At 38.4% G+C, this 26,675-nt stretch overlaps 2 protein-coding genes across 6 annotated transcripts in view; one reads left to right on the top strand and one right to left on the bottom strand.

Annotated features, from left to right (window-relative positions):
• On the top strand, positions 1-17,274 carry ASB14 (ankyrin repeat and SOCS box containing 14). 5 transcript variants are annotated; one of them, XR_005258370.1, is made up of 11 exons: positions 1-136; positions 797-964; positions 1,495-1,550; positions 1,921-2,052; positions 2,149-2,307; positions 4,049-4,294; positions 4,981-5,152; positions 6,077-6,620; positions 7,399-7,552; positions 7,647-7,983; positions 16,803-17,274. XR_005258370.1 is itself a non-coding variant. In XM_038148996.1 (11 exons), the coding sequence occupies exons 3-11, from the start codon at positions 837-839 to the stop codon at positions 7,838-7,840; spliced, it is 1,785 nt and encodes a 594-aa protein (XP_038004924.1). In that variant the 5' UTR covers positions 33-136; positions 553-592; positions 797-836; the 3' UTR covers positions 7,841-9,737. The 5 variants fall into 5 exon arrangements, 4 of the variants coding, with proteins under 4 accessions (XP_038004923.1, XP_038004924.1, XP_038004927.1 ...); XM_038148996.1 differs by lacking the exon at positions 16,803-17,274 and adding an exon at positions 553-592 and having other exon boundaries at positions 33-136; positions 7,647-9,737; XM_038148995.1 differs by lacking the exon at positions 16,803-17,274 and having other exon boundaries at positions 7,647-9,737.
• The window catches only part of APPL1 (adaptor protein, phosphotyrosine interacting with PH domain and leucine zipper 1), a 25,580-nt gene continuing 7,616 nt past the window's right edge, over positions 8,712-26,675 (bottom strand). The window contains exons 6-22 of the mRNA XM_038148994.1: positions 25,912-25,953; positions 25,058-25,116; positions 24,458-24,604; positions 22,975-23,057; positions 22,731-22,889; positions 21,811-21,999; positions 21,285-21,327; positions 20,611-20,667; positions 19,985-20,076; positions 19,246-19,428; positions 16,791-16,840; positions 16,236-16,410; positions 16,096-16,132; positions 14,931-15,077; positions 14,666-14,716; positions 14,223-14,312; positions 8,712-14,031 (exon numbers count right to left, since the gene is read on the bottom strand). Coding sequence (XP_038004922.1) covers positions 13,882-14,031; positions 14,223-14,312; positions 14,666-14,716; positions 14,931-15,077; positions 16,096-16,132; positions 16,236-16,410; positions 16,791-16,840; positions 19,246-19,428; positions 19,985-20,076; positions 20,611-20,667; positions 21,285-21,327; positions 21,811-21,999; positions 22,731-22,889; positions 22,975-23,057; positions 24,458-24,604; positions 25,058-25,116; positions 25,912-25,953 — 1,754 coding nt within the window. The 3' untranslated portion in view covers positions 8,712-13,881. The remainder of the gene's footprint in view (positions 14,032-14,222; positions 14,313-14,665; positions 14,717-14,930; positions 15,078-16,095; positions 16,133-16,235; positions 16,411-16,790; positions 16,841-19,245; positions 19,429-19,984; positions 20,077-20,610; positions 20,668-21,284; positions 21,328-21,810; positions 22,000-22,730; positions 22,890-22,974; positions 23,058-24,457; positions 24,605-25,057; positions 25,117-25,911; positions 25,954-26,675) is intronic.

Here is a 26,675-nt window from a genome sequence, read left to right on the forward strand (position 1 = left end):
AGTATCTTATGATAGGGTATTTATAGGGAGCTATTAATGGACATGGGCTCTGCAGAGATTGTTTACAATCCTGAAAATGTCACTTTCAACTTAATAATCACTTCTTCAAAGGCGGAGATTTTCCCTCTTTCAGAAGGTGAGAAAAGCCAGTATATTTTCTCAATTCATAGGAAAAATAGTAGTATTTTTAGGAAAAAAAAGTGGTCTGTGTTCTCATTGAGCCAAAGTAAAATCAGTTACTAACAGTTTCTTACTATATATGTTGCTAATATATTTCTCTTTTTTGCTATATATGCAATTACAGAGCAAGGCCTTGCAATCACACATTAGGTGGACCAGGTAATAAATTAAATGATGCAGATTTGCTATGAATTACTGCTGCCCAGCTTTAAGATCTTTCTAGAACTATTCCAAGCTTTGTAGTTGGCATGTTGACAACTTCCTTAAATTTTCTATGCTCATTCATTTTGCCAAGTTATTATTAGCTTTCAGTTTTATTTATTAATTTTATTTTCCCTTGCCCTGCAGTTTTGTTTTGTTTTGTGTTTTCAGGCCAGCTCTCTTGAAAGATAGAAGTGGAAGTTTTGATAAGGTAAAACAGAAGAGAGGTTTGAGCCTAACGGAGTATCTGAGATCTTGAATCTGCCAAGAACAGCCTTACTGCTTAATCATGTAACAGTGTAGTCATTTATTTTAAACTGTGTTTCATTTCTCTTGATACTGATACAGTGTTTGCTGTTTCTATTACTCCAGATCTAACCTAAAGATTTAACATCTGCTTCTAATTAAAAAACAGTGTTTCCCTACAAGAGTGATCCATGTGGTGCTGATTTGCCATGAATAATTCTGTGTACATGGTTGATGGTGATTCTGATGAGGAAATCTCTACCCAGCGAGCTATTCAGGAAAGCTTACAAGATAGGCATAAATTTGAAACAAGTGGCAGTGCAACGGAGGTTGAAAGGTAATAAGTTATTATTTCTATTTTGGGTGTTTTCTTGGCATTACTGCGAACATTTAGTAGACCTTATTTTCCTTTTTTAACTCCCTGACTTGTATTGTGCTGACTTTGTCCCATGGATACTGGAAAGCACTGGTAGCTCACTTATTCTGAGTTCTTCCTGAAAAAGTGTACCTGTTTCTTGGAAAATATGAAATGTATGAAACTTTCAGGTGATGTTTTACATCAATATGTTAATGAGTATAAGGCTTTGTGAAGAAGATAAGTAGGTGATGTAGAAGTAGATTGGTATGGGAGCTTCCCCTTATTTTAGCATTTAATTGTTGGCCTTTGTGTGAAAAATTCAGTATTTACAGTGTCAGGGAAAGATCAACAAAAACAGCGTTTCAATATGCTAAGCCCTCACAAAACCAATGTAACTTAGGAAAATCTGACGTATTGCCTAAATTAGAGTATTTGAAGTAAGATATAATTATATCCTTAGCTTCACATGAATTTTTACTTCTCATTTTATTCTTGTTCTGTTTATGCAGTTTCCAGTATACTGCAAGTAAGGAACGTGAGCAGATCATTGCAGCAATTCGGACAGTTAAGTACAAATGCACCACACTAAGCCTACACCCTGGGAATGGCTGAGCAATGCCTACTCTTTGGGGGTTTGATCATCTGATTTAAATGCAGCTTTCCTTTATATAGTCTTGGGAGAAGTAAGGAAACTAAAAACAAGACATCCAAAAGCTAGCTTATTGGATAGGATCATGGAAGTGGGATGGGTTCAAGTGTCACCCCTTTCAAAAATTCCAGTGCTTCATCTCCTAAAATTAGAGGAAAAAACTCCAGGCCTTTCATTCATAATGAGCAAGATGCACTGGTGGGATAAATGGCACTCAGTGTATTAGTTGCCTGAATTTTGTCTTATGATGTGTAATGGGATATGTATCTATGCTAAAATAACACAGGCCAAGAGGAGGCCTTGAAGAAGTTGGTGAGGCACAGTTCTGCTTTTGAAGAAGCAGATCAACAAGGCTGGCTTCCAGTGCATGAAGCTGCAGCACAGCTAAATAAGAACATCCTTGAAATAACTTTAAAAGGTACGAATTCCTTCTAGTTTTCCCCCAAAAAGTTTTACAAAGTATAGTTTGATTAATCATCCAACTTCAAATGTGTTCTGCTTTTCTGTATTTCAGCCTCCCGTGACATTACGTGGGAACAGTCCACTCTAAAAGGGGAAACACCTCTCTTGGTGGCAGTAAGAAATTGTTTTGTGGACAATGTCCACTTTCTCCTGCTCAATGGCTGCAACCCCAATGTTAAAAATGAAGAGGGAGATTCTCCTTTAGTTATAGGTGAATACTGTTTTTAGGGGTGGAGAGGTGAGGGAATGAGGTGAGGATACAGTTATACATTTTAGGTTTTAAGGTGAGATATTTGACTTCAATGCCTAAAATATTTTGCTATAAGGAGGAAAAAAAAAATCTCAGCATCGAATAGGTCTGTCCCTGTCTGTTTTTCTCAGATGATAATTAGCTTTCTCCATGCAGTGCAGAGTGCCATCCTCTGCTTTCTTTGGCATCTTTTCTGCAGTGGTGCCAGGTAGCGAGTCCTTCTGCTTCTTCATGCTATTACTGCCCTCCATGTCTGCAGGCATGGAACATTCATATTCTCTGCCCATATGGTATCTCCTTCATTGCATCAGCCTTTTTTTTCCCAAAAACCCATGGTAATTGGTTTTAATTATCCAAAATTATAGCAAACCAGCCTGATTTGTCTGCAGTATGTAGAGTGCAAAGCAGTGTTTGTCCCTATTTAAATATTGCTGTCATTAGTCCAAGGATGACAAGTGAAGAAGAAGACAGGCTGATATTCTCAGTTCACTTCTCTTTAATATTTTGTAATTTAGGAATAAGGTCCCCTAGCTACTATAATCCTAGTATAGTCTCCTACCCACATTCTTTGTGTGAATGCCACTTTAATTTGATCATGCACAAGAACTGTAATTCATGATTTCTAAAGAACTATATTTTGCCAAAATGTTTTTCAAAAACATTTTTGTTTTTCAAAATTCTGTGTTCATTTCCTTTGCTTCTCTCAGTCTGGGCTATGATGCTTTCATTCTCACTGAACCCTACCCAAAAAAAAGGAAAGTGTCTTCTCATTATCTAAATTCTAAAGGAGCACTCTTAAGTTTCTTTCCATACATTTGTCTGTATTGGAAGGGTGGTTTCTTTTTCAAAACTGTTGTTAAAGGAGGAGAAAAAGGCCTACCAATCACATGTAGGACCCTCAGCCCATCCCTGTAAAATTGCTGTAGTTTCAAGTCAGGGCCATCTGCTTAAAAAAAATGTACAGAACTCCTGGATACTTTTGAAGTGCACAGCATTTAAATGCATCCCCCAAGAGGGGGATGCATGGGATTTATCTAAAGCAGCCGTGTAGGTTACAGGACATCACAGTTTCTGTCACAGAATGCTGTCACTGGTGTTCAAGCAGCTGTGGCACATGAAGCTGATCAGCCTAATTTGTCCTTCTGAAGAACACTTGCTATCCTGCACAGCCTGGGAGATCAAAGAGAGAAGGAGGGAAGGGTGTTGCCTAATCATTCCATCCACTGAAGCTAATGCAAATTTCTCTGTTAAGATCCTGCCTGACTTAAGAGTTCAGGCTTATTAAGCTAAGAAGGCATATGAAAGACTCATTATAAGCTTTGTTTCATATTGTGAATCAATATTCCACTGCTCGTGGAGATTAGACAGCTCTGGTGGCAGCTCCTGAGCACCAGGGCCGTGGGTGTGGTCTCCATCTAGTGGCAAGGAAAGCTGTGCTCGGTTCCATTACTAAATGCAACAGAGAAAAAATATCTACGGGGAGAAAAAGAGATTACCACGAAATTATTCATTTGCATACTTAGTGCTGTCCTGGAAGCAGAGAGCAGGCTTGTTGATGAGTTAAACATTTCAATGTAGAGTGGCATTTCTCATGGCATAAATAGCACTGCCAGGAACAGTGAGTAGTCACGATAGAGCAGCCACAGTGCACAGAATAGCACTGAATAACATCCTGTCTGATGCTTTGCTTGCTGTCCTACAGCAATTAAACTTGATTCCTATGACATTGCCTCCTTGTTGCTGCGATCTGGTGCCAGAGTGAATTTGCGCTGTGTCCATGAGAGAACTGCTCTGCATGAGGCAGCCAGGCTGGGCAGGAAGGAGCTGGTACAGCTTCTCCTGGAGTCTGGAGCAGATCCTGACCCCCGCAGTGGATATGGGCTCACACCTCTAGCACTGGCTGCACAGATGGGACACACAGAAATTATGGAGCTCTTACTGCAAAAAGGTGAGACTTTATTATATAGGACCTTATAGGAAGAGAAGGCTTCAGATATGCTTTCAAAAACAGCAGCAGAAGTAGCTCACCTTACTAGAGAAAATTAAATGTCATCTGCGCTGAGGGTTGTTATGATGTAGTGAAGGCCTGATAAATACCAATTTGTATAATATTAAAATAATATATTAATATTTTAGTGAGTACTTATAATTGTTTTTTAAATGCTCTATTGTTTTCTCATGTAGATAGATCATCCTAGGGCACACTTAACAAGATATTTATTGTGAAGAATTTCACATGATGGCTCAGCAGCATTGGAACTGGATTGCATGAACTCTTGGATACTGGGTGCTCTCATGTTTACAGTTAAACCTGCCTGTTCTTTGTAAAGTAAAAAATTGAAATGCATTGTTTGTAAACCAAAAGCAATTGTTTTGATGAATAAGAACCAAACCTTTTGCTGGTGCAGTTCTAGGAACGATTCTTACTGTGTTCAAAGCAATTTGAACCTTCTTGTTGTAAGGATTACATAAACAAATCTAAAATCAAGGATCCAATGTGAAGATTTATGCCACAGTGGTTCTGTTTGGTGGAGAATAGAATTCAAAATACCTTATCACTGGGAGGCTGGAGATATTAATTGCAGGTGAATATTTACAGTGACTACTATGAAAATCCTTGCTGCTTCTTCCCAGGTGCAGATGTTCTTTCACAGGCAATGGACTGTGCTTCTATACTGTTTGAAGCAGCAGGAGGAGGAAATCCAGATTCTGTGAATCTTTTACTAGAATATGGGGCTGATGCCAATGTACCAAAGCACTCGGGTCATTTGCCAATCCACAGAGCTGCATATAGAGGACACTTTCTGTGAGTTAATATACTTAAAAATCAAATAATAGTGACACCAGAAATAGTAATTTTACTAATTTTACCTTATTCAAAGCAGGCAGAAAATCTGTAGCTTTGTATGAGGAATTGTTTTTGACTGTGTAAATATGTCTGTTCTGTGTCTGAATATAAGAGACCAGTTAGGATTAAATCTTCATGATTTTAGGATGCACATCTTAATCCCTCTGGTGTTTCCCCATTTGTCACAAGTAGTAACACTGTCCAATCTGATGCTGAGGCTCTTGGAACATTGTCACTCTCTTTGGATCAGTTGTCTCATCTTCACCCCATCAGAGAAATGTCATTGGTGAATATACTAAATAGACAAATAGAGAGTAAGGGTTATCCCTGTTTTAAAGAGAGTAAGACTACTGCAAGATATTTATGCTGAAATCACAACTAACAAATGAGAATCAAGCACCTCAGTATTCTTAATTTCTGTATTAATATTTTCTGTATATTAATTGTTATATTTAAACTTGGACATATATATTGCATTATAGATTATATGTATTTGTGTTATAATACATATTCTGTTAATTCCCTAATCTCTATAGGTTAAGCAGTAACACTATGCTTTCAACAGTCAGGAAACATTTCTATTGAAAAGGAATCATTAATTGCTACAGCAAGGAATGGGTTGTTCATGAATAATAGTATAGTATAATAATATTTTATGTGTAGTAGATATAAAGTCAGTATCCATTGCTGGCTAACAATTTCAGTGTTAGCAATTCAAGTCGATGCATGCCATGGTACTGATTTGCCATGGTACTTGTATATTAAGACTATTCTAACAGTCATGATGAAATCTGACACCAAACAAGACAGAGAAAATCCTAGATGAGTTAGGTGAAGCAGAATGTTTACGATTCTGAGATGCTTCTGGTTTTAATTTTTCAGAGCTCTAAAATATTTAGTTCCAGTGACTGATTTTTCTGCTATTAAAGAAAGCGGGATAAGTCCAGTTCACTCAGCAGCAGCAGGAGCACATCCTCAGTGCCTGGAGTTTCTCCTGCAGTCGGGTTTTGATGCCAATTTTATGCTGGCTCAGAGAGTTCGCAAAGGCTACGACGACCATCGGAAATCAGCCCTGTACTTCGCCGTTTCCAACGGGGATATCTGCTCAGCGCAGCTGCTGCTCAACGCCGGAGCCCTGACAAACCAAGATCCCATCAACTGCCTCCAAATAGCCTTGAGAATGGGCAACTACGAGTTAATGAATCTGCTGCTCCGCCACGGGGCCAACGTCAACTACTTCTGCCGCGTGAACACCACGCATTTCCCGTCCGCTCTGCAGTACGCCCTCAAGGACGAGGTCATGCTGAGGATGCTGCTGAACTACGGCTACGACGTGCACCGCTGCTTCGACTGCCCGTGGGGCAGCGGGGACCACTCCCACTACGTGACCGACGGCTGGACATCCACCGTCATCAAAGACACCATGGTAAGGGTGTCACACCTACCGCCTTCCTAAAACTGAATGGGAAGGGCTTAACGAGCTGTCAGAAAAAGAAGTTTTGAAGACAGTTTACACATAAACAGAGGAACAGGCTTTAAAGGTATTAAAATTAACCAGATGTTGTTATGAAGCCTAGTTCATGATGGCAGATGTTGTAAACAGTAATTTTGAGTTGTGAAAATATAGCTGATGATTGCTAATGATCAGTAAGGAACTGGCTCTCCAGTGCTGTGTTGTCCATGCTGCAAAAGCAGAGATGTGCAGGCTGGCTCTCTGCACTGTCCTGTACCAGAACACCAGACAGGAAGGCTCTTGAAAGGACCCCTGGAGCTGGTGGGATAAGCACTGAGCAGAAATTAGCAAACCTAAAGAGCTTCCTGGAGACACTCATCAGTGTCATTGTTTCACAGTTTGTAAAGTCCATTTGAGCCTAATAAACCCTCCTTTAACCTAAAGATAAGGGGATGATGCATGAACTGGGCTGGACTCCCTATTAAGCACCTGGGACACAAGTCTAAATTTCACTTCAGAATGGTAGCACTTCTTTTTAAGCACCAAGTCCCCAAATATACAGCTGCTTGAGTTTATTCTTAGATCTAGTACAAAATAACTGTCTCTCAGATTTTTAGATTCTACCAGTCAGGCTTAGGCAAGCTGTGGCAACCTCTATAACCCTGCTCAAGTAATTGTTCTTGCCCTCAGAGACAGAAGTAATTTACTGCAGTATCAAATATTACCCAACTAAATGTTTTGTTCCTATCAGTTCTGTGAAGTGATAACCTTGTCCTGGCTGAAGCACGTGTCTGGGAAAGTAGTGCGAGTCATGTTAGATTACGTTGATCACGTTAAGATTTGCTGGAAGCTTGAAGCAGTTCTCAAAGAACAGGAACTCTGGCCAGACATCCATTTCATTTTAAGTAAGTATCTGTTTACATTTTTAATGAAAACAAGCTGGTTTGGCATTGGGGCCTTTTTCCTTGGTAGCATTTTAATTTTGCTCCTGCTTTCCAGCAAATCCTCGCTCTCTGAAGCACCTTTGCCGACTGAAGATCCGGGCGTGCATGGGCCGGCTGCGTCTCCGCTGTCCTGTCTTCATGACCTTCCTTCCACTGCCAAAGTGCTTGAAAGATTACATCCTCTACAAGGAATATGATCTTTATGGACAGGAAAACTTCACAGGGATCTACAACCTCAACTGTGCATAAGTATTTGTCCTGTACTTCGAAGGGAATTTAATGTGGATAAGACTGTTGTGCTTTTTTTCTTTTGGGATTTTCTCTCCTCTGTATATTAAGGACTCCAGCACTCTCCCCTCACCCTCTGAAGAAAATGGTGAGACCCCCAAAATGTAAGTATTGGTGATCCCATTCTAAGGATCTCCTGGACTATGACCTATCTGCAAGTTATGGCAACAGTATTTGAAATGCCTGGTGTGACGAGTTAAGGAAGTGTACAATACAGGCTGCAAGCCCTGTGTTATGGCTAAGTTAAACCTTGTCATGTCAGATACCACTACCAGGGTTAAACTCAGGGTTTATTTAAAGGTCAGGGATTTGACTAAAACCAGGAAGGGACATGGTTTTCTCTTGTACTTCTTCCCTTCTCTTGGCAAGAAATAGTTTTTATTTGTGAAGTCCTACAGTGAAGTTCTGGAGAGCAGCCTAAGTAATTCTTCACCCAATAAAGCAATCCCCCATTCTAGGCAATTAAATGGGATTAAGCTTGAGAAATCTCCGCTTATCACAGCAGGCCATGTGACATACCAATGTTTCATCAAGGTGGCACTGCTGAAAGCTGTGTTAGCTCTGCAGCTCCTTCTCAGGTACAGGTATGTCTCATCCACCATGAATTTGCACTATTCTCTCTAGAACTGTGTTCTCCTTACACAGTGCTGTCCAAAGCCATGCTTGCAATTTTTGGAGTTCCTCTCTATAGAGCTGGAGCTTAAACTTTTGGAGACCTGTTGTTTTAGGAAGTTTTACAGAAGTCTTAGAAAGACCTACAGCATACCTCTTCCTTCTAAAAATACAGCAAATAACAGTTCCTATTTTAGAAAAAAAGAACTTCATCAACACATTTGGCATTAGTAATATTTATTCCTTCATAATCAAGTAAGCATAGATTTTTTTTTCTAGTTATACATGCATCTTTATCACAGAAGTTACAGAATTCAAAAGTCTGCTTTTCCCCAGAAAAATCTACAAACCTTATAAAATACAAATTTAACCTTAATGTGGTTATGGCCCATGGTTTTTTATCCCATAATAAACTAACTCAGCCTGTGAAGATATGTCCAATGCCCCTGGTAATGGTTGTGCTGGTAGAGCCTCTGCACTCGGCTTGTTCCACAGAGCCCTCATGGCCCTGTCACTGCCCCACCATGGGCCCTGCCCTGCCAGCTGCCACAGCTCCTGCTCACCTTCAGTCTCTGATTGTTGCAAAAATAGGTTAAGAGCATTCCCAAGTGTAACCACTTCCTCTGAGGTTATCTGGCTATTACTATAAAAATTAAGAGGCCTGAGCTAGGCTTGACAACGGAGGGCTATACCTGCATGTCAGAACTTATTTTAATGGAAGGGAACACATCCTGTCACCAGTAATGGTACTTCCTGAAAGTCAGTATGACAAAGAATGCAGGAGGCTTTTGCATCAGTACAGGTCTCACCCAGAAAGTTACTATAGTTAAGCTTTATTTAAAATATAAAATGCTGACTGGAGCCCTGGTACAATAGGGTTATTATCCATGTTTCCAAGATTAAGACAAAACAATCAGAGTTGACATAAATATGCCATTGGTTGTTCTTAGTACAGCTATTCAGGGAAAATGTGCAAGTCAGTCTCAAACACTGCAAAAATCACTTACACTTCACCAGAACAGGACCAATCCAGAACACCATCATAAGAATTTGATCACTCCACTCTATTATAAAAATGACCAGAAAGGTTGTACAAAATCCTCAGCTTGCAATAGAAACTTCATTAGGAATACAAGTGCATTCACAATGATACACTGACTCTTGTCATGACAACTTGGATATCACTGTGGCAGGGAAAACAATGCCAACTTAGTGCTTAATTAAAACAAGAAGCCTTGGGGACTAATTACCTTGTAAGAATTTTTGTAATATAGAGCAAGAGAAAGAATATAAAGTATCAGCTTTTGCTGTTACACTAGACAATATCTCTACTAAATTCACTAAGCAGTGGCAGTTTTCTTTCTCTAGGTGAACTATTTCCTAAATAATAAAGACTGTATTGTAGCATAGTTTTCACCATTGGCTTGTCCCAAATGCTGTGCAACTAATTAATCCATATTTACCTTAAGCATAGACAGAATTTACCTTAAACAGTCAAATTTATTTCTTTATATCCATGTAAGTCAATTACAGCTTCATAAATAGCATCGACTGTATCACAGTTTTCAGCTCTGGGTCTACATCCCCATACAGAGAAAATCTGACAGCCCTTTAGAAGGGGAATGTTTCTTAACTCTGAAATACTACTTTACTGTTAGACAATGATACAATTTCAAACTCAAACAGATTAAGGGAGTAAGACTATGACATGCAGCTGACTTTTCACTACCTGATCATATCCAGTTAGATATGTTTCAGTAGTACATGACTTTGACCTTGTCCTCTGGTTTGGACTTTGCCAAAGCTAGCAGTGACCACAGAGGAGTGCCAGCTGTCATCTGTAATGCAATAAAATGCATACCCATAAGCACACCTGATATATTTGTATATTCATGCCTTTACATACATAAAGAACGTATGTAGCTTGAAACAGCTGACAGCAAGACTGGCTTGGTCTGCAGTGTGTAGATCTACACAGTGTAACAAGCTTCATATCCTCTCCTTAAGGGATAAAAGTTTGGCTGTAATTATGAGGCTGCAATTAGCAACATAACAAGTTAGTCCTGACCAACACTGCCAGTTCAGTACCTACATGAAATCACTTCAAAATCATGGACTAGAAAGAATATTTTCAGGAGTGACTGAAGTAATAGTAGACGCACATGAAGCAAACTACAGGTTCAGCCAAAGGTGCTTGAAAGATCAGTTTGTGAATAAAAGGCAGTAGAAAATAATAAACAGGAGAGTTTCTCCTGTAAATTAGTAAAGGAAACCATCTAGTAGTTTAGTTACAGTAATAAAATACTCTGGTGGTGAAATTCTACCACAGCAGTTCCCAGCAGACCATGAGGTGTTCCTACTAAAAGTTATATACTCTCATGGAAAATACCAAGCATCATTCTGATTATTCTTCAACGAAGTTGTTTTCTAATGAAGTAGTTCTAAACCTTATAGGAAAAACGGTCATGTATGAAACCTCAGCAGCTGTTTTTGCCTTGAGATAGTTCTAATTACAACCTGTGTGATCCTCCCTAGGCAAAGCTCAGTAATTCTCACCCCCCTGCTAACTCAATCACCTTTCCTGTCTGACTTCCCCGACATGTCCTTTGCTCTTGCAGCTTTCATCATTACCCCAGATGCTTTTGTACTTTCTTGCTCATTTTACACCAGTGAAACTCCCCTGCATTTCATTCATGCATATCAATCTTTTAGTGGTTAAGATGAGAATCATCCAACATAAGTGAAATGTATTTCACTCCTACTGTGTCTGTTTTAGAAAGCTACATTTAACGGCATATATGGAAAGCTTGAAAAGCAAATGGAGTAATTCCAATATTTATTGCTAAATCCAAAAAATCCCATTTGACAGCAAATTCACCTGCTAACTTTAATAGCCTTTCTTCCTCATCTTTGCAGATTTATATCTATATGAATAATGGTAGTTTTTGCGAAAAATACAGTAATTCTGTTTTCTGACATTTCTTCAATAAGGCTAATACAAAACAAGCTCCATATCAAAAATGCTTTTTCATGAGAGTGCTTGTCTATTATTTCTCCTCCCTCTGGAGCCTGGGCTACTGCAGCTCCAGTGCTTAACACAATTAGTCCTTCTCTGACAAGCTGAGGACTGGATTCTAGACTCTAGAGATCACTGATTTCATAGGCTCCCTTGCTGTTCCCAAACTGCTTCATCCTCAGAAAATACTTGAGAAAGACACAAGTAAGACACAGTAACCTTGAGCTACCCTGTGATATTATTTGATAGAAAACAAGTATCAGTAAATAAAAACAAACAAACACTAACAAACATGAACTGGAATAATTTGCAGAGACAAACTGCCTTGCCACTCTCTATAAGCCTTGATTTAAGCAGAAAAAGGGAAAAAATTGGATTTGGTGCCTCTGTACATTTTTGTAGGCAAGAATAAAAACAGTCTCTAAAAAATGGGAGCTGAGAATGGAAGCCTAGATATGAAATAAAAATGCCACTGTCTTTTACAAGAAGCCTCAGGTTGGTGTGGTCCTTGTGGCACTGTGCCAGCTAAATCCAGCCACAGAGCAATACTATGTGACCTAACTGGGCAACAGCAAAAGCAGGTATTTCTACAAGTGACTGGCTACTCTGGGGATGAAAATCACACTGGAAGAGGATCTGGAAACTAACTCAGGAAGAGAACCTGGCAGCTCTCTGTTCCTCAGCCTCCTCCCCTCCTTTTTCAAGGCAGAGCCCTTTGGTGGCTGCTCAAGCCCTTGTGGTGTAAAACCTCTGCCCAGAGCTTCTGCAGCTCCAGCTGCCTCTGCCCCTGCCCAGGCACTGCTGCCCTTCTCTCCTGTCACAGGAGATGAGGCCACCAACTCCTGCACACCAAGTGACATCTCCAGCACCAAGGGCAGGAGGCTTGGCCAATGCAGGGCACTCCCAGGAGTCAGAAGAGCCCTCTGTGCACCTACAGCCATCCAGCAGACACGACCTGAGATTCCTCACTTACTTTATAGCACTGACAGCTCCAGCTAGGAAGGGCTGGGCCACCACCAGCTGCTGAGATACTCTGAAAATTGCTTCCATTCCTGAACACCAGAAATGCCCTGCAATGAACTGTAAATCACTCACAACTGTTATATTATAACTTGGAATATAAGTATATTCTCTTCTCTCTATATATCCTGTTATTTTCATGCCACTATTAGAGAGCTATCTTCTGTTCCTCTGGATTTTAATATTTATAGTAATTAGTGCAAAAATAAATATTTCTCTTCAAACAAGATTTCTCTTCTGGTTCAAAAGGTGAATGCACATCTAATACTATACAAAATAAATATTACACAGGGTATGGAATATGGAGTGCAGATTACAAGCTGTAAACAGACACCACTTTGAAAAATGCTTTCCAGAACTGACTCTAGGATGTAGGATTGGTATCATCTCTTACTTCAGAACTGGTAAATTCTGTTTGGAAAATCATAAAAAGACTAAAGAGCCTCAACTTATTTCCAGTAGATGTACTGTACTAGCAGCAAGGCATTTACATATGCAGAAGATTTTCATATGATGGAATTCAAGATGTTCCTGCAACTCTAAGCATGTTTTATAAAAATGAACTCAAAGGTTTACAGCTTTTTATTCCAAGTACTGGGGAAAAACCAAGAACATGGATGGCACTTGTGCTACAAGGCTATATACATGACTGTTATCATTTGATGAGGAATGCTTTTCTTCATGCAAAGAATTTCAACTGCATCTCATCAGCTCTTATCTAGGTCTGACAGTATCTTTTTCTCCTGTTGAAATAAGTTTTTTTGGCATTGAATTCACCAAAAAAAAAAAAAAATCAAGACAGTATCATACTGTGCAAAATGAAACAAAAAGATCCTTCTGTTTACAACTATTGCACTGATGTTAAAGGGGACCCTTCTAACTCAATCTAAGAACAGGTATGTGCAACAAACTGGGTAAAGCTTAGCACTGTCTTATTTGGACATCCACTTTTGTTTCCAGCAAGGTGTTCTCCCTACTGCAGTGTAAAGAACAAATTTCAGTGTTACTGCTGAAGGCCAGTGGGTTTTCAGTTTTGCTTCCAAAGCAGTCAGTTGCACAGAGGTAAGTGGGAAACACCCACATTTTTCCCATACTGCAGAGAAGCCTTGAGAAAACATATGTTGGTAATAAACATGGCAGCATCACTGTGCTTCATCTGGCATACAAGAGAAATTATACTGACAGGAAATAATCACTTAACTGAGAAAGAAAAAATCAAGGCATAATAGGGTCTATATATTGTGAAGTCTTTTCTATATCGTGACAGACCCTCCACCTACATTTCACCTCTTGTAGAACTTGTGCCATTTCACCAGATATATTAATGATTCCAATTTTAATGAAGCAGGCAACCTTAGGCTTCAGATTCTCTCTTCTTCTTTCCATCTTCTCCTAAATCACTGTCTTCTGACTGGCTGCTGCTAAGGACCACAAACTGTCCTTCTGTGCTGCTCTGGTTGGATCTGCTGGAAGCTGCTATCAACCGGCTCTGCTCCTCCAAGTCCTAAGTTGAGAAGGGGGGTTGGGAAATCAGAAAAAGAGTATTACCCTTAAAGCCATCTGCAACGAACACAGGATACCACTATTACAATTCCTAAATGGTCTATCAATACTATCAGTGGTCAGCTTTGGACAAAACTGCAAAAGAAAGTAAGTAGAAAAAAACTAATATTAAGAAATAATGACAAAAGGTACCTTCTCAATTTGCTTTTGTTTATTCAGTTCTTTTTGCTGTTTCTCTTTGACTCTGTCTATTTCCTTCTGCTTTTCTGAGGCTTTGCGATCCTAAAGAGCAAAAATGTAAATAAAGTCAGTAACAACAGCCTGAGATGTTTGGGACACTACTGATTGATATGAGCTTGCTCAAGACTGTGACTTCACTGTTTTGCATATTCTGTTTTAAAGGACTGATATGGTTGTTAAAAGTAGCAAAATTAATCCTATATTGCATATTGTTCTACAGTAGATATTGGTCAGTCTTTTCATTTGAATTTAAATTCTAGGAAAAAAATCCCTTAAAATATACAACAGTATTATTGCACCTAGAGGCATCTTGCAGAATGCAATCTATTACACATATTTAAATATACCCCTTTCCTTCCATTCCCCAGCATCCTTTGCTCCAAAAAGATTCTTACCAGTTCTGCATGTAAAGCTATCTGTTTGGCCAATCCAACAGAGTCACAAATCTAAACACAAAACAGATGGAAATAGTTAAAAATGCCTTTAAATTTAAGCCAGCATCCCAAATTAAATACACCAGCGCATTAAAGCATTTGCAGGCACTTTAAATGACAGGTTTAACTTTTTCAGTACCTAAAAAATGCCTTAGACAGCTTTAATGGATCTAGCATCTTGGAATCCATATTCACAACTGATACAAGTCCCAACCATCACCAATACCTTTTCCCCTTCATTATTTGATTCAAATATATAGCAGATGGAAGTCTGGCGGCTCTCCATTCTCCCTCCTGAGGTTCTAAGCACAAATCCAAACAGGCGCTTATTCTCCTGGTGTGTAGCATACAGCACTACATTGGGCAAAGGGAACTGCCAAAAGGATCAGATAGGGAGAGATTAAAACTGATTCCAAGTATTTGCCACATGAGGTTTCAATACACTGCACATTAATTAATGCACAACCACAGCACAAGAAGTTACCCGACCAAATGTAATTACAAAGCACAAACAGATTAGACAGCAAGGACTAAATTATTGCAAAGACAAGCAAATGTCAAAACTCCATGTAAGAAAAAGGGACTACATTTGCAGTGTGGGTCAGTCATCTTCTCTAAAAGTGGATACACTCCTGTTTTATGTTGTTTTAATCGTTCATTAAAGTTACGTTTGTGACTAAGCTTTCAATTTTGAGTTTCATGTAAAGGCACTACTTCTCAAAAACCTTTACTGCAATTAGCTCAGTTCTCCTAATTATATAAGCAAGAAAAAAAAACCTCAACCCATACCTGCATTAGTTTGTCACAAGAAAACTGTTTTGCATTCTTATTCCTAAAAGAGACTGGACTTCAAATTATCTTTTTAAGACTCATCAAACAATAAATTTAAAAATTCTGAGAGTCTCTACCAGAGCTGCTATGAACTGAAAGGATGAGTTTTCCTGGAATTAGAGGTGTGCATTCAGTATATGGGCCATACCCTCAGTTGATGTACCTCACTCGTAGAGGGTGACAGCTTTGGAGCATTTTTGAACTTTATGTCAAAACATTAAAAACAAAACCCCAAAACGAAACAGAGAAACCAAACAGCAAACAAACCCTCTTGGACTTCAGAACTAATGTGACTCCATCACTAATTTTCTCTCGTTTGTATTTCAGCCTCTCAGATCACAGGGATAAGGAGTCTCAAAAGCCAATCTGACCTATTGGAATCACTCCCCTAAACCTGATTTGCAAGTGTTTCTAAATGTCTGCACTGGTCTCCTAATAGCAGTGGAAATTTGGTGGAAATCTCATGCTATCAGTGATTTTTGCTATCATCTAATAATAATATTTTTAAAGTAGAAGAATTACATTGCTGGGTATTTATCTTAAAATGGAAAGTTACTTACTCGTAGTCTTGTAACTTGTGTCTGTGGATCAATTAACCTAAAAATTTGTTTTTAAAGACAAACCAGAAAGTAAATTTTACCAAAGTGAAAGAAGATCATTCTGTAAATAAACATCAGTAGAAGACAGGAAGCAAACTTACTTTAGACAGTCACAAGTGACTAACAAGTGTGACTCTGTCATCCTGAAAACGTTGTGGATGGCGCGAGCTGCGAGTATTTGACGCATTGTTTCATAAACAACGTCTGGGCTCTCGTCAGACCTCACTTCCATGGAGCCAAGAAATCTTACAATAAATAACTGATGAAGAATTGAATCTAAGAAAAAATAAAAGTATTGAAAAAAACAAACTCAATTTTGTGTTTCCCATTCAAAATCAAAGGTGGATTGCAGTCAGGAAAACTCCAAGCTCCTCCTAACTTGGAAAGAGATTACTCCTACTTAGCAATTAGAGGTGCAGTTACTACACAGCACATCACACATCTTTGCATTTGGGTAATGAATACAAAAGATGCAATTAATCATTTTTACAGCAGATTTTCAGACAGCAGTTTGATTTAACTTATCAAATACCTTGCAATGTAATTAAGCATTTTAAAACTGGTGTCAAATTAAAAGAGAGAAGCTAGAGATGAAAACAGAACTATAATTGTCAATACTTATTTTTATTTTGCATTGAAGTGAAATTTTGTTTTACCTTCTGTTTCAGGTTTTGAGCCTCCAGATTCACCAAAAGGGTTTGTGCGTCTATCAAAAAATGAAAACATTAAAGCAGGAGTCAGATTACAGGAACCATTCATGGGCAGTGCAGTAGTCTCATGCTCTGTCAAATACCAACATGTGATGAGTTCACAAACTTGTCATCTGGAGGAATAATGTATCATGAACCATAAGGAGAAGCAATTCAATCAGGAGTGAGACATAACTTGCTGTATTTGAGGGCCCACATTATGAGGAAAATACCAGATATTATTGTCCTATTGCTGCCACAGATAGTTTTGCTTACTTTTTTTTTTTTTTTAAATATTTGAATTAAACCCAAACCAAAAACCTTGGTAATGTTTGAAAAGTTTTAGGGGATGAAATTTCACAGAACAGCTTCAGGAAGCACAGCCAAAAACCAAGCCCTTTCAGTACTCCTTAAGAGCACCCACTTCTCATCACTGTCAAGGTGTTGAATTACTTACTCAGGAGAAGCTCCTGGGTTTGTTTCAAATGCAGCTTTCTCAAAACATCACTGGGGTTTTACTCCTAGAGAGTCAAGAGAAATATGGCTACTTCTGGCTCTCAGAGACACAATTACTATCAGTTACAGAGAAAAGTGAAAATACTCTAGGCTTCCAAGTCTGCATTTTTCAAAAACAGTAAAGGAACAGTAAAGGAAATGGGGACATTTTATTTAAAATTTGTAGAGGAAATGACCCATTCCCTCTGGCTGATTGGTAGCTGAAAAGCTATTGGCAAGGGTTCAATATAGTTCAAATTAGGTTTTTTATGGGATTAATGAAAGTGTTACCTTGATAGTGTTCTAAAAACAAATTTCAGAACTATAAGAAAAAAATTGTTCAGTTACACATGCTGACTACCAGTCTATTTCATCAATTATCAGAAATGTTTTAACTAATACACGTCTGGTTTAAAGTAATAAAATTTTGCTAGATTGAAGCCAAGATGGCATTGCTACCATGTTTAGATAACATGGCCTCAATCAAGAATCATCCCATTAAAGGCTGACCTGTGTAATTACAGTAAAACCAAATTCTTTCTACCAGCATCTTCTATTTGCTCAGGCTTTTCTTGTCCTTTAATATTGAACTGGAACAGTAAATGCAAAATCTCACAGGATCTCTCAAAAGGCAAAAATAAAATTTAAATATATGTCATCAGTATCAGAAACCAAGGAAAGGACTTCTTTTTTAATATCAAACATGTTACCTATCTGTACAAACACTACAGTTCTTTATTAAGGCCATGGTTAATTGAAAATACTGAGCTCAACTCTATCATTTCTGCTATGAAAAATATTATTGTCTAGATGAGAATTAAAACTGATGACATCACAGGATATTCTGAGTTGGAAGGGACCCCCAAGGATCAATGAGTCCAACTCTCCAGTGAATGGCCCACACAGGGACTGAATCCACAGCCTTGGTGTTACTGACACCTGCTCTGATCAGGCTACTAAAGCAGTTAAGTCTTAAACTCTCCACTTCCTGCAATACAGTTTAAGTCTATTTCAAATCAGTGTCTTCTGAAGGATCTAGTTGGCCACCTGCTTATCCTGCTATACCAAGCAACAACAAAAAGAAAACTGTGGAAAAAAGGAAAAAATAGTTGTGTATATATAATTTCAACTCTTACATCTGTGAGATGCAATTCAAAATTCAAATATTTTTCTAGAGGCAGGGGGATATAACACATTTTTGTGACGAATCACATAAATTAGTTTTCATCTCTGGCTGTTTTTGTTGTTGTTAAGAGCAGCTGGATCTGCAAATACATTTTGTTCATACCTGAATTCTATAGATACAGCTCCAGAAATACAGTGATGATTTACAGGTCTTTGGTTTTTAGTACATCTCCCACTCAAATCTAATAACAAGTAGGAGAAACTGCTTTTATGTTTTGGATGACCTCTTAAGATGATTTTAAGTTGTCTGTATGTAAAATTACTCTAGAAGCCTAGACCATTTTCACTCACCTTTCAGCTTAAGAGGAGTGTCATCGTATGCCATCATCACCTGGAGGCAGGGCTACCAAATTTCTCTTGAGTTTCCAAGAGGAAATAACCCAAGCTGCTGGGTGAGCAAGCAATAGGAAAGGAAAATACTTTGTGAAACCAAAAGTTTAAAATAAATCGATAAATAAAAGCATTGGCTGTTAAAGCAAGAAAAGCTGCTGCAAAATAGAGAACTACTCCTTGACTCTAGTGATGTAATTAAGCCTTTTCTTACAATTCCATCAAACAGTTTAACAAATTGTTTTGCTCCACTGGCCACTGCAAAATTTGTGACATCGGTCACAAAAAAAGGAAAGGAAAAAGGCAATGTGTGTGCTGCAGCTGCATCTTAAATGTGGTTTTCTTGTTTGTTGGTTTTTGAATTAGTAACATTAACTTTAGGGAATTTTTCCCTTCTCTCTACATTTCCTACCTGCCCGATTGCCCTGATGACTTTGCTTGGCCAGGCAGATCTTCACTGACTGGAGATATGATGTCAAATTGGATGGGAGTGTCAGGGGCAACAAGGGAATCCAAGGAAAGTGCTGAGAGAGCTGCTGACTCAGAGCCCAGGGACCCTGTGCTGCTGGTACGAGCTGCAGGAGGACGAGATTGCCTACAACAAAACCAAAAAGGCAAAGGTAGGGTATGTGGGCTCAGGCTGGCTGATAATGAATTAAACCATAGGGGACATCAGTACAATATTTCATACCTTAGATGTAAAACAAAACAAGAACCAAAAACCTGAAGATCAGGGTATAGCAAACAAATCTATGTACCTAGTCAAATTTAAGTTGAAGTTACTACTTCCATTAATAATTGTATCCGATTGATTTAACATCAATATATAATCACAAATTAAGTATAATACAATCTGAGGAATTGGACAGATGAGGAGAAATCTCATCATGAAATCACATAACAAAACAGATATGATGAAGCCAACCAAGTGTCTACCAACTGGCATTAGGATTACTTGTAACAATGGATGCTCAGCAGTGCTTCAGCAGTGAAAGGAGAATGCAGGAAATTTTCCTCTGGCCTATCAAAGATTTAGTTCTGATCACAAAAATATTTGTAGGTTTGATAGGCTTTTTTTTTTTTCCTGGAACTTTAGCCAGGATTTTCTTTTTATATGAGCACCTCACGTGCCCTCTGGTTGCTTCACTTACACAGCTGGCCTCATGCTCTCGTGCCTCTGCTGGAAGGAAGGAGAAGGAGTGACAGCCTCCAGAGCTGACTGGTTCACACGGGCAGCAATCTCCTGCAGCAGAGATGAGAAACAATAACTGAAAACATTTTTCTCCAAATAAACTTTCAGATTTTATTTATATGCAACTGGAAGAAGTTATAAACTCAACCCTTCATGAGAATCTTGCATTCTTAAATTTTCACCAACACACCTGCAGCATTTTCTTCCAACTTTTCTTCAAACACATAACCTGATGTTAACTTTCCCATTTTAATTGAACACATTGGCCTTCACATTCTGCCAATGTAAATAAAAGGCAGCAATAGAGAAAAGCTCCAATAATAACTCTGGCAAAATAAGCAAATGTATCCAGGAAAACAAAAACAAAAATCTCATTTGAGAACTGCAGCCCTCAACTGTGAACTAAAACCTATGAAGACACACTTCATCTATAGATACATGCTCTGTTATAAAACAGTTTTTATTGGGCCAATTCCCCTAATTTAGTAAGCAAAAATTGTTATGTAAGTCTTTATCAATATGAATTTGCTCTATAAATATAAATGCTAACATATTACTCATAACTATAAATTTTAGTAGAGTTACCTCAGGGTTTTCACTTAGATATATCTGCTTAGATATGTTGTTTATGGTGCATATCCACTGAAAAAAAAGAAAAAAGAAAACAAATTAATCTGTTATGTTTTTCTAAACAATCTTGATTGAATACCTGAGTTGCTAGTTTCAGCACTTTTTCTACTTTCTTTGTAAATTCAGGGAGCCAAATATTTGCACACCCAGCTTGTCATTAAATTCACTGCCCCTGCATACTGCACCCTACACTTCAAGATTTTACTCACAGAAGTTATTTTAGTCATACTAAAACTAAAGCTTAACTCACAACTCTAAGGAATTTAAAAAAACCCTCATTAGGATTCTCTGTTCTTTATTCTGTGCTGCAGATGACATTGTTTCCTCAAGACATTATAAAAATTCAATTTAGCTTTTGTGGAATTTGCTCATTTCTTGCATCTGCAAGCTAGAATCTCCCTTCTCTCTCTGCTCTGGAAAACCATTTGCTCCTGTTCCTGGCTTTTCAACTTTTATCTGAAGGAGGAAACTAACAGGAACACTAAGATAAACACAGTGTCACTAACAAAGACAATTTATTAAAAAGTAGAAACAGAAAAAAATATGCAGTATCCAGCCATGGGTAGAAATGTATTCTTTCTGTGCAGCAGAAAATCACTGGGCTCCATGCACACCTCCTATAAGCTTACCTCTTCATAATCTTTTTTACTTTCTGCCTGTAAGATTGAAGACCTGAAAAAGGAGGATGGAAAACACAGTTTTTTGTATTTAAAATGCCTCACAAATACAGTCAGGCAAGAAATTACATTTTCATCTTTACACACTGAACAACAAGTTTGAAAGGCTGACGATTGTGTTTGTGCTGAGTGCAGTCAACATTTAATTAGGATGAGGAGGAATCTATGCTTTCCTTTCAACAGGAAACAGAAAAGGAACACAATTCTAATTGTGTCCATATAATACTTAAGTATTCACAAAATGCAATAACATGTGATTGTCAACTAATTACCACAATCTTATTTTGAAATACTACTCAGCTACATTATAGAGTTTATAAACAAAACTCCAGTTAACACTGTTAAACCAGATTTTGCTTCTAAATATCCACAGAATATATCAAGTTAACATCTGGCCAAAGGCAGACCATCTATCTTTCTTTTCCTAATTAGTGAGTCCAGTATTTCTTACAAGAAGCAGCAGTGTAAGACCACTCACTTTTTGCCATCAAAAGACGTTATCTGAAAGCAGTACCGTCTGTCCTCACAGTCCACAGCCATCACAGAGCAATTGTCTATGTCCATGACAAGTCCCCCAGCCACATCTCCTCTTGCCTGGCTCATCAGATTTCCACCTTGAGTGAAGTAAAACTGTCTCTCCCAGCTGGAAGACACCAGCCCTGTCTTACTAAAAGATAAAAAGAAGTCCTTAGTTAGTCTCCCTTCTTGCTCAGACACTCTATATGGTGTTCTAATATAGAAATTAATGCCTCATTCAGTAAGTATTTTGCCTTAGCTGTTGTAGTAAAAATAATCAACTTTTTTTTTTAATTCCTTGGAGCTTATTATATAAATTACAGCAAAAAAATTTAAATGTTACAACTTATTTTTAATAGCTCTGAAACACAGCTGTGGGACTTCCTTAGATGCACAGCTCCCTCCTGTGGACAATGAGCCACTGCTGCATGGAATCCAGAAGCTCCTTCCAAGGGCATTTTGGTTAACAGAGTGTTTTGCCTTGTTTAGATCAAAATTACAATGTTTTATTAGTAATTTGAATTCCAAAGCTTTAACAGACACTTCCAGAACAATCCTGATAGATGGAATCTTGTTACTTTCCAGTTAGGATGCAGAAAATTACACTCTGAAACCTTTTTTTTTTTTTTTAAACTGTGAAAATTCAGGCAAAATCAGACTAAAATCAGGATAATTATGCTTTGTACCTGAATGACATTATGTCAGTGTAACAATGAATTTAATACTAAATAGGTGAAAGAAACAGAATAGCTCTTATGTGACTTATTCAACTAAATGTATAAAATCAGCATAGCTAACATCTCAAAAAAATTTCCAGCTTCTTTAGCTTTCCTTTCCCAAAATTAAATGCTCTGGAATTTTTAAATAACAAGTTACTCTTACTTTCTTGCATTGAGATAGCCAGCTTTCCGTGTTAGATTCCTATGGGCAGGAAATTTGGCAGGATCAGGATCAGGCAAATACAGTGGATCACTGGCTACTTCCAAGTCCTCTATGGTTTGTTGCATGTTTTCTACTTCACAATCCATTTCCCTGCGAACACTAAGATCAAAAATGTGTTATTAGTAAATAGAAACAGAAAAAAATAATCTGCATAAAAGTTCAAAATCCAACAAAGCCAACTTACTTCTGTACACTTGTGCCAATATTGGTCAAAAATTCTTCCAGTTGCTCCGTAAGATTTTCTGAACCCATTTTAAAAAAGCTTATCTTTAAAGAAAAAAGGAGGAAAAGGGAGAATTTAGTCATTAATAAAACTACACTAACAATTAACAGGTGAAGTCATAGGAGTTAAAGTTTCTCAGAGAAATGTGTTTCCATCCCTCATTCCCACCAAAGCCCCTTACTAAAAGCAGCAGAATGTGTGTTTGAAGGCTGCTGCTGGCACTGCAGTGACATCTGTGTCACAAGGACATGAACAGAACTGCCTGGAGGAAATACAGAAACACACAGGAAACACTCCCAGGGTCTCTCTGTCCTTTTTCAATGCCACCATTTTCCTAACTGTTGTCATGGAGGGGTTATTTGGGGCACATAGGAGAGAACCTGTGAGGATTTGTCGAGGGCCATCCACAGGGAACTAACAATATGTATTTGAAGCACAGGGGACTCCATAGCAGGCCAGAAAATCTGCCACAGCTACACTGAGGTTAGAACAGGAAGCCCTGGGACATGGCTCTGCCCTTCTGAATCTTCCTTAGATTCATCAAAAAGCTCCACCTAAGCAACAGGTTGCACTTACTTCATCAAAACATGCAGAACTTGGCTCTTAAATACAAGCTGCAAAGTTTCAAAAGAAAGCAAGGGTCCTTGCCTTTGGAAAGCTTTCAGACAGTGTGCAGAAGCTGATTTCTACTCAGGTCACTGTAGCAGTGCCAGATGCTGGAAAGCTTGACTTGCAAAAAAACCCAAAGCTCATGCTTAATAACATACTTCCAAAAATACAAATTAAGTCTGTCCAAATAACTTTATCATAGTTCTATTTTCTGTTGCACCCATCCTCAAGTAAACAAATAATGAACTTATTAATATTAAGCAAGCTTATTAAATATTAAGCAAAACCAAAGCAGAAAGTGTTAGCATTCTGGCTCTTCCACAGCCTTGATTGACAACAGTAGTTTTGTGGCTTTTGATGAGCATCTCATTTCAGAACAGCTGCCATAGGAATGAGTTTAACTGTCTCCATGGTATTTGCTGAGAAGGTTCACTCCTATGTCCACTTGCATGAAAGCTCTAATCAGTTCTTCCATTTAGTGGAACCAAGTGCCCAGCAGTGAAAATCTAGGCCTTACATCAAATTCAACCATCTGAGTTTTGGGGGAAAATTAACCATGATATCTGTCACCCAGAGTTTGCTAAAAGACTCTGTGATGGCAGTGAGGGCACATCCTGAAGAGATTCCTGCAGTGAGTGGGCAAGGAGCAGTGCTAACTCCCAGCACCAGCAGGGCAGCAGCTGTGACAGCCCAGAGAACTGGATGGGTGGGTCTCCTTCTCCATTTCCTTCCTTGGACTGCAGAGGAGGGCTTGCAATGGATTTCAGCACATCAACCTTCACGAAGTACTTTTATTTCTTCTTTCAGACCTACAGCTTTCAGAATCTGAAATTACCTGAGCTTGCATGTATCCTAGCAAGGGTTCCAGCAGAGAAATCTTCTTTTTGTACTGGAGAGTATTTAATGCACAGAAATAATGCATCATAGTCTGATGCTGTTTTTTCCTTGAAGTATATACATCTTCTGTAACTTCAGCCTTGATCTGAAGAGACACAGACAAGGGGAGGAAAAAAAGGAATGTTTGAGATTGGCATTGATCACATGCCTTCTGGACAGCTTTATAGCCAGCATGGAAAACCCACAGTCATGTTCTACCCTCTATCACCAGCTGCTGCATATTTTACTATTCTACTTCTCTAATTTAAACATGAGATACGTGAAAAACTAACACAGCATTCTTTTCTACCTGGAAAGTGTGGTTATTTCTTCACAAAAACAAACTGAATATGACATCACAATATTATTCCTAAAGCATTGTCAGTGGTACAGGACAGGCATGTATTGGAGAAACCTGCTTTTCTGTCTGGACTGCTAAAAGCTATCAAGTGTCACACAGAATCTGCCATACACTGTGTTCCACCATAAATATCTATGAAATGAAAATGATTTCTTATCTTCTTTAAAAATCTTTATATAAAGATTTTGTTTTACAAACCTTTTCATTTTCCTTTCTTTTTGACAACCGACTGTATCTGGTAATGGCAGCATCATGGTCTAAGCAATCAAGAGAGAATTTATGATCATTTTCACAAATTAATGACTTATGAAACAGATCAGAAAACCTTTTATATCAAAGTGTTACAGACAGCTGAATGCAAAGTTCTGTCATATTAACACCTTGAGGAATAGTTCTCTGTTTATAATCACTTCACTGCAACAAATACTGGGGCTGAAGAAAAATTCTAACCAGATGCAAATGTTGCCAAATTGTTACAGAGTTCCCTAAACATCCACTATTTTTCAAAGAAGAGCTGTCCATTAAGTAGAAAACCTTTATATTATAAAAACCTTTATCTAATATTTTTTGCTTCTAAAGCACATAAACAATTTTCACTGAGAGAAGTAGAATCTTATTTAAATAATAATTTCTCAACATGGATATATTAAAGGCAGCTAAAAAATAGCTTCTGAAAATAGGGACGAGAACTATGAAATTCATTTTAGGAAGGTAATTTTTTTTATTGATCTGGCCCTGTCTTTAAGAAGCGAGCTAGCACCTTACTCTTTCTCTAATTTTGGTGACATAATCCTACATTATTTAATAATCATACATAGACTTTAAGGTTTTGTAAAAAAACCCTTTCAATTTGCCTTAATGCTTCAGTACACAGAGCAGAGATTTACAGGTGAACCAGGGAAAGTTGAGTGCCTAAGTATCACTCAGAAAAATTACACTTTAATTAGTTACTTTAAGACTACAGGCTTAACTCCACTAGTTAAGGACAAATAATAATCTACAACAACAGTGCTGTCTTGTAATATTGATAAGATTACGTATGTGACACTTACCATTGCTTGCAATTTGGAAAACTTCTTTTAGAGTTAATATCTCTAAAAAAACAACATATCACAATTTAAATAAGTTGTTATTAATGTAACATTCATGTATTACAGTTTCTCATGTAATGTTTCACTACTGAGCAATTGAAGGTAACACCTTGGGCCATACTGAGCTACCAGCACATGGCCAGGCAGGTCTGCTCCTGCCTGGGGCCTGAGGATCCTCTCTGTGCTTACCAAAAAAACCCCAAAACTGTACTGTAATACTGTAAGGAGGAATGTCTTGTCAAAAGTCTTTGAAAGTCCTCATCAATCCAAATGTGTCACCTGTAGTTGCAGTCTGGGTTCTGGTTTGAGCTGGGGAAATGCAAGCATGGGAGATGGGCAGTATCAAAGCCCAAAACACACTGGGACTCCTCCTAGCTGCAATCAGCTGAGCTCCAGCTGGTTATTGCCTCACTGTGCCAGGAACTGGAACAAGTAGAGCACCTTACACCTGTTCTGATCTTGGCTGTGGTTTGTGCCATATTACTACACAAACCAGCAGAGAGCCATGGTCAACTTTATGGTAAAGCAAGAACAAAAAAACTTTCCAGGAAGTGCCTACGAAGCCCATGAAGAAGTGTAGGGTCAATACGAACTACACCAGCTGGTGGCTACATCTTGCAGTGGGAAAATGTAAAAAGCCTCAGGGATGCCTCTTCAGGGAGTACTAACAGGAGATTTTTCAGGTCCTGAGAAGCAACATCAGCCTTGGAATAGTCATGATCCCT

The sequence above is a fragment of the Motacilla alba genome, chromosome 12 (genome assembly GCF_015832195.1).
Source record: "Motacilla alba alba isolate MOTALB_02 chromosome 12, Motacilla_alba_V1.0_pri, whole genome shotgun sequence".
Lineage (NCBI taxonomy): Eukaryota > Metazoa > Chordata > Aves > Passeriformes > Motacillidae > Motacilla > Motacilla alba.

Coding starts and splice junctions, on each gene's coding strand:
- ASB14 (XM_038148995.1), top strand. CDS start 837: ATGAATAATTCTGTGTACATGGTTGATGGTGATTCTGATGAGGAAATC. Junction 965..1,494: donor AGTGCAACGGAGGTTGAAAG/GTAATAAGTTAT, acceptor CTGTTTATGCAG/TTTCCAGTATACTGCAAGTA. Junction 5,153..6,076: donor GCATATAGAGGACACTTTCT/GTGAGTTAATAT, acceptor TTAATTTTTCAG/AGCTCTAAAATATTTAGTTC.